This window comes from Lactuca saligna, chromosome 3 (genome assembly GCF_052625555.1).
Source record: "Lactuca saligna cultivar CGN05327 chromosome 3, ASM5262555v1, whole genome shotgun sequence".
NCBI lineage: Eukaryota > Viridiplantae > Streptophyta > Magnoliopsida > Asterales > Asteraceae > Lactuca > Lactuca saligna.
The window spans coordinates 39931313-39938865 of record NC_136419.1 but is presented as its reverse complement, the minus strand read 5'-3'; the positions used below and the strand labels follow the sequence as shown (position 1 = coordinate 39938865).

The following is a 7553-nucleotide window of genomic DNA, read 5'->3' as shown; positions in this document are numbered from 1 at the left end:
CATCATCTAACAATCGATTTTAACATTGGTATAATGTAACATTTTGATTTGCTTAGCACCTATAATTTCAAAATCCGAATATACAAGAATACAATTATTTTAATTTTTGATTTACCTTTTTTTGTACATGTAGAGAAAAGTTATAACTTTGTTGAAAACCTCCAACATCCTCCTTTGATGCAGCAAATCCCTTTCGTTATTTGAATTATTGTCGTTTTCTATACTTTAATTTTAGAAGCGAGTACATGAGTAGATATCCATTGTGGGAATAAAAGTTGGTTTCTTTTCGACACGTCTTTGACCGTTTATGGTTTTTCTTATTATGGAAGGTAAGTCGATTGTTATGTCGACGTCTCAACTCTCAAATACACACATAAAAAAGTTGAATTGTATACTCTCAAATTGATATGCCCGATATTCAAGATATTCTTACCTAAATATATTTCGACATGTTTTGTGAGAGTGTGTATGTTTAAAGATACGAAATTGCTTGTTAAGCAAGTGGTTGTTTGATTTTGCAAAATATTTTTGAAATAATTAGCTAATGTCGAAGAAAAAGGAATATGTAAACTATATGCTTTTTCGCTAAATTTTCGTTTAGTAATTCATGGATATTATTTTTAATTTGTGTTACTTTTTATAAAGTTTGTGTCACTTATATTTTAACAAAATATATAAATAAGCGAACCATTCATTAGCGGAGAAAACTCTACCTTTTGTTAAAGAAGATACAAAGAAAATAATAATTTAATTGTGCTTTGATAAGATAAAGATAATATTATAAAACTTATTGTCGAAAATAAATGAACACAAATGTTAAAAAGGAACACTCATCAAGTATCAACTCCTCTCTAACCCATCACCATCCCCTCTTTCACAAACACACAACACTACAAAATCAACTTTATCATAAGGAGATATATTACAAAAACAAACCAACTATCCGAATTATCCATGATAAAAGGCTTTTATCACAGTCTTTCGGCTTTCGCCTTAAGTTTATAATTCTATTTATGAATTTTTTTTATGGAACAAATTTTTTGACTTTAGCAATAAAAAACTTGTGAAATACTCTAAAAATCTAAACATAAAACATCCACCATCCTAATATATCTAGTGGGCCCTCTTTGGGTTCCTTGTTGACCCACTAGGCCACTTACTCTACTTGTAATTTTCTATAAATACCTATCAATATTCTTATATGTTACTTCACTAATTCATTCTCTTCATCTCTCACAATCATTCGAAAATCACCACTCTCTTTAAACAATGAAGCCTAAACATCTCTCGAGCGAAACCTCTATGATCCATGATTGCAAAAGAACGATTAGAGAAAGACTTCGGCAAGCTTTTCAAGCCACAATAGTTGTTGATGATAACGAAAACGGAATTTCAGATGCAAAAATAAGAGTTTTGAATGCTAAAGAAGTTAAAAGATCATACCAAAGAGTGAAAACGGAGGACCCGCTCAGAACAATCATGTTCTTGGGATCATTGAGCCACACTTAGATATGATTTTGGTCGTATATGTAATGTATTATATGACTTGTTGATCGATTGTTTATAGTTATTTTATTTAAACATCATCATATTAATGGTGCTTGTAAATGATTATGGTCATAACCATGGAACCATCTTCGAAATAATAAGTCATTAGTGTTTTGAATGATGTTCTTGGAGTGTTTACTTCGATTTTTGGGTATAATTACTTAATGATAGTAATAATTATAAAGTATATTTTTTCATATATGAAACTGAAAATGACAACAAATGTAATAATGCTGATTTTTTTTTTCTTTTTGTAAAAGAGTTAATTTATAAAGATAAATCCAGGTTCAATAATTCCACAACTTTAATGTGTTTTTAAAAAATGGGCGCTACATGGAGTAGATTAAAGAACAACGATGACATTTTGAATGACTTGAGCTATATGATGATATTAAATTGATGTTAACTTACGTTTTTTAAACAATGTGACTTTGTTTTGGACTTCGGGAGCAATATTTCCACATAACTCTGAAATCTTTTTGATTAAAATCAAAGTGATTTTAAAAGTTATTATCAAACTACCGAAAGATGTTCCAAGTTTATGTCGTATATGGCAAAGGTTGTTGCCAAGTGTACAAATTTATATATATTATTTTATAAGTTGAAATGTATCGATGATTTATTTGTATTACGTATTAAAAGTTACGATAGAAATTTTAAAATAAACAACTTGAATTAGTTGTAATATTAAAAAAATCTATAATAAAATAATATTAAAAAATGAATGTAAATTAAATATATTAAAACTTTAATATTAAAGTAACATTATCATATCTATTGTTTATTGCAGTTGTAGATTTTACGGATATCAATATCATAAAATAAAATTCTAAAAATGCCCATTTTGTTATTCCCTTGCCACCATTGCCCTAATACATCGGCTCCCACAGTCTCCTCACTCTTCTTCATCGATGCCTTGAATCTGTCCGACTTCTCACATACACTCCTTCTGCGAGCATCCATCTCCGACCTCCCTCATACGCCGGCAGCTATCTCGTCTGGCACCGCCGCGGCTCTCCTCCGCATCTGAACGGTAAGAAAGATCACTTTGAACTTCGATTTTGTTGTGTTGTCAATTTCTGCATCCGAACAGTGAGAAACATCAAGGTGTTGTTTCGATTTTATGCCTATCACTTTTAGCTTCAATTTTCTTTGTTATGAACTTAAATTTTCTGCTTATGACTCTATTAACATCGATTTTCCCTAAATTCGAAATTAAAACTCTTGTATATATCTGAAATGTTTTATGCTAGGAAATCTTGCTATTAGGGAATATGAAATCTTATGTTGTTTCCGAAACGTGTTGAATCTTTTATAGCTTCTGAAATGCTAATGCAAAGTATTATGCTGTTGAATCTTTTACTGAAAGGTTTCATATCGTCAAGTTTAGGGAACTGTAAAGCTAACTGTCGATCAAAGTATAGAAACTTTCAGCTGCAGTTTTGTTCTGTAATTTTATTTTCAATTAAACTATAAAGATGATAGAGATACTTGAACGCAAGAATTTTTTAAACTTCATTCTTTTTCTGTATTTCTTTTTCCTTTTTTCCCCTTTCGTGTTTTGATTCCTTGCAAGCTGCCATTTAGTATACTGCCACATAATGTTTGCTTTCTACATTTGATGGTGGTGTTGGTGGTGGAGAGGAAGGGGGAGATCTCGTGGAGTTTTCCAACATGGATGGGCGAGAGAAGGAAAGAGATGAAGCCTTGATGTCTCAATGCAGGAATAGTTGTGAGTTTGAATGTAAAAGATGATCACACTGGGTAGGTTTATTTTGAATTTTAGAATTACTAAATGTATAATAAATATTTAAAAATATAAATTAAATTGTAAAGTGCCAAAAAGTAGTCCGTGTATTCAAAAATTAACTTGTACCGCCTCTCATTACTTATAAATTATTTTGTATTTATTAAAAAAAGGAAAAAATATATAATAAATTCCAACCCCACCCAATTCCCATCTAATTCTAGAAAACCCTAAATCGCGGTGTAGATTTTGCTGGAAAAGAGATTGGTCGGAATCGTGAAGTAGATTGGTCGGAGAAGAAGAGGACGACAACAGTTTGGTCGGAGAAGAAGAGAAGGGGACTACGGAGGTCTGGTTAGAGAAGGAGAGGAATGGGGAAGGGGGCGTCTGAAACACTGATACCGACCCCAACTGTCAACTCCGGCAAATACCAAACAACATCGTCACCTCCCAAACCGTCGCTTTGATCCACCATCGTCTGTTTCCCTTTTTTACTATCTAAACTTGTCGGGTGATCTAGCTTTGCAAACGATTTCAGGGATTTGTTCACACAAGTTTGGGGAGAAGATAACCGGAGTTGTAGGTTTCATGGTAGTGGTAGGACAATGGGTGGAAGGGTTTGTGTTTGACCATAATCTTCCACTAATCCTTTCATCTATTTTATTTGTTTGATCCGTTTGTAGATCTAGGGTATGGATTTGGTAAATAAACACATATATGTAGATCTCTTTCAGATGTAGTGTTGGTAGGAGGTGTCTAGTGGACGGAAGTGGTGGTGTCGAAAGTGACTGGTGGTCGGAGGTGGATGGTTGGAACCAATTTAAGGGGAAATTTTATTTTCTAAAAATTAATAATTAACAAAAAATAATTGATAAATTATGAACAACCGAAAAAGGAATGAAAAAGAAAAAGAAAAAGAAAAGGGTAAGATAGTTATTTTATCCTTTAATGAAATGAGAGTTGATCCTTGATTTTTGAAAATAGATAATAAAACAAAATTTAAATCCACTTGTCCAAAACAAAATGACAAATTAAATTTTGCAGCTTTAATCGAGACTTTAATACATCATTATTTATAATTTTTTGATATCTATAAAGACTATCTATATCGGTATATGACAATGTCAATTTGAAAAATTAAGTTTTTTTTATTGAAAATCATTTAATTTCGTTTTCTAATGATTTAGTTTTAGTTTTTTTTTTTGGGTTGAAAAATCAATTGATTTTGGTTTTCATCTTTAAGTTTCGACAAAAATTAATTTAAACAATATTATAGTAATATTCCATTTTCAAACTAAATTATCAAAATCAAATTTTATGGTTTAGTTTTTCGACATACATAAACTAAAATTAAATGGTTTTTCAACAAAAAAAAAAAAAAAAAAACTAAATCACAGAATCCAAACTCAAATGATTTTTCTAGATAAAAAATTTAACTTAAATCATAGAAACTGAGACTAATGGTTGTCAACGAACACCGGAATCTTATGGGTTTGCATCGATTTATATTGATGCCTGTTTGTAAATAAAGAAAGACTATAAACTTTGATAAAACCACACAAAAAAAATTGTGGTCGATATTGATTTTCGAAAAGTAAATAATTTTTAGAACAAAAGATAAGGCATATCTATTTAACCGGTATTTACAGGTCATAATAATCACTATTAAACTTTTATCTAAAAATATATGATTTTTTTAGCAGAAATTAAAATTGAGACTTGAGAGGTTAAAAAAAAAAATAGTAGTTTTTATGTTATTAGCCAAGTCCGAATTAAAATTATATATTTTCTACTAACGCCGAGCCGAGTCCTCCACCGCCGGGATTCCGCCGCCAAGAGACAAAAAGAGCGAGCTTATTTATGTGTCATATTCCATATCAGTACATCAGTAAACCACAATCACTCTCTATTATCGGATCAAAATAACTCCTCAAAGCTTCTACGATCAAATCTCATACTAGCAGGTAGTCAAAAGCTCCGGATTTGTTCTATTTAGTGCTTACCCGGTATCCTTTTTTCACTCCTGTTTGTTTTCTTTTCGAATTTAAGATAAAATTTTGTTACTGTTTATATAATTACTATATGATACTTCAGATGAAGTTTGCTTGATTATACCGTCTACAAGAAATCTAAGTTTGAATTTCACGAATTGATTGAAGATTTTCTGTTTTACTCCCATGCGATTCGTTCATTTACTTGGTCGTGTGTTTCTGTTTGCTATAGATCTAACTTATATTCATCCTCCATCACACAATCCTCTTATTTTTCGATTTGAAATTTACTGCTTTATGGCCCTCAATGAGACTCTGTTCTTACATATCCATATCCCTCTTGGTGGAAAAACCTATGCGCCTTATACCTTAATCTAATTGGATGTGTTTGCTAATGAGTTAAACCTTATCCCGATTCATCACATGATGCTTCTACATTTTGCTTTAAATGCTTGTTCGGATGTGATTTTTCAAAGTAAATCGAACATGTAACAGGATTGGTGGAATCTTGATATCTCAGTTGTTGTAGCTATGGCATTACACGTAGATCACAAGGCCACCATCATTGATGGAAAAGCAATCGCACAAACAATTCGTTCTGAAATCGCCTCTGAAGTCAGTACCTTGATTGAGAAATATGGCAAGGTAAAGAATCATCATTTCCTTTCACTGCATATAGACAATACAACATTAAGTTAGAAAAGAATGATTTATTTCAGGCTCCAGGACTTGCTGTGGTGATTGTGGGGCATAGAAAAGACTCTCAAAGTTATGTAAGTATGAAAAGAAAAGCATGTTGTGAGGTTGGAATCAAGTCTATTGACATAGACCTTCCCGAACAAGTACCTGAAGCTGAATTAATCGCAAAGGTCCATGAGTTAAATGCAGATCCAAACGTACATGGTCAGCAAACCAAATTACATGTATCTCTTATAACTTATAAGCAAGCACCTTGAAATGAAACGAAAAGAAATTGTTTGTTATGTCTTATGATGATGCATCCAGGGATATTGGTTCAGCTTCCTTTGCCAAAACACATAAATGAAGAAAAAGTGTTAACAGAAATCAGCATTGACAAGGATGTGGATGGGTTTCACCCTCTCAACATTGGGAAACTTGCTATGAAAGGAAGAGAACCCCTTTTTCTTCCTTGCACCCCAAAGGCAAGCCAATCAATAACATTTTTTTTTTTTTTTTTTTTTTACCATTTAGGATGTCATATAAATATAATATACAAAACAAACAAATGAAAATTTGTTTCTGAAACAGGGATGTATAGAGCTTCTGAAACGCAGTGGAATTAGCATAAAGGGAAAACGTGCAGTTGTTGTTGGTAGAAGCAACATTGTTGGGTTACCAGTTTCACTACTTCTATTGAAGGAAGATGCAACAGTTACTGTTGTTCATTCGCGTACAGAGGATCCAGAAAGTATGATCCGTGAGGCGGATATTGTTATTGCTGCAGCTGGACAACCCATGATGGTAAAGTTTGTTGAATTGTTTATTTATTTGGGTTATAGGTTAGTTAGTTAGTTTACACTTTGGTTTGTGGAATTGTTTCTTATTATTAGATAAAGGGTAGCTGGATAAAAAGTGGTGCTGCGGTTATTGATGTGGGGACGAATGCGGTGGATGATGCTAGCAGAAAATCAGGATATAGGCTTGTGGGTGATGTTGACTTTGACCAAGCATGTAAAGTTGCGGGATGGGTTACGCCTGTTCCAGGGGGTGTGGGGCCCATGACTGTGGCCATGCTGCTTAAAAACACTTTGGATGGTGCTAAGCGGGTGATTGGGCAGTAAACTAAACTAACCCATTTGATTTCAACTTGTTTCGGTTTTTGTTACAAGAGATCTTGCATATCATGTATGGTGTTGTAGCTCATTTTGTATTTTGTTTTGAATCATATTGTGAGTGTATAATTATGAGTATTGTCCATTTTTATTTTACAATGGGTTAGGCTTTTTGATTATAATGGAATCTAAAGCAAGTCACATGTTTTATAAATATGATTCGAGTTGAGCCCAAGCCTTAATAAGCTTGAGTTTGAGCTATTAAGGAAGCCTAAACAAGCCTCTGGACTCCTTTTTTTTTTTTTTTTTTTTTAAAATTTTTTTTTTTCAATTTATAAAACGAGCCTATTAACTATTAAGCTCGACTAAACTTATCGAGTCCAGCATACAAAAGATTATATGTGCACTTTATGTCATCTAAAAAAATATTTTTAATAAAAAAAGAATGTAAGTGATCCCTTGTAAAAGGTTAGA

At 32.3% G+C, this 7553-nt stretch overlaps 1 protein-coding gene across 9 annotated transcripts; it reads left to right on the top strand.

Annotated features, from left to right (window-relative positions):
• Nucleotides 1-2388: 2388 nt before the first annotated feature.
• On the top strand, nucleotides 2389-7238 carry LOC145035763 (Amino acid dehydrogenase family protein). 9 transcript variants are annotated; one of them, XM_078984268.1, is made up of 6 exons: nucleotides 2389-2581; nucleotides 5807-5931; nucleotides 5991-6189; nucleotides 6292-6449; nucleotides 6556-6768; nucleotides 6858-7238. In XM_078984268.1, the coding sequence occupies exons 2-6, from the start codon at nucleotides 5818-5820 to the stop codon at nucleotides 7086-7088; spliced, it is 915 nt and encodes a 304-aa protein (XP_078840394.1). In that variant the 5' UTR covers nucleotides 2389-2581; nucleotides 5807-5817; the 3' UTR covers nucleotides 7089-7238. The 9 variants fall into 9 exon arrangements, with proteins under 9 accessions (XP_078840394.1, XP_078840391.1, XP_078840393.1 ...); XM_078984265.1 differs by having other exon boundaries at nucleotides 5782-5931; XM_078984267.1 differs by lacking the exon at nucleotides 2389-2581 and adding an exon at nucleotides 5071-5259 and having other exon boundaries at nucleotides 5816-5931.
• The last annotated feature ends 315 nt before the right edge of the window (nucleotides 7239-7553 follow it).

Excerpts from the sequence above, each read along its gene's own strand:
- LOC145035763 (XM_078984268.1), top strand. The coding sequence starts at position 5,818 with ATGGCATTACACGTAGATCACAAGGCCACCATCATTGATGGAAAAGCA. Across the intron at positions 5,932-5,990 it reads TGATTGAGAAATATGGCAAG|AATGATTTATTTCAGGCTCC; the intron begins GTAAAGAATCAT and ends AAGTTAGAAAAG. Across the intron at positions 6,190-6,291 it reads TGCAGATCCAAACGTACATG|GGATATTGGTTCAGCTTCCT; the intron begins GTCAGCAAACCA and ends TGATGCATCCAG.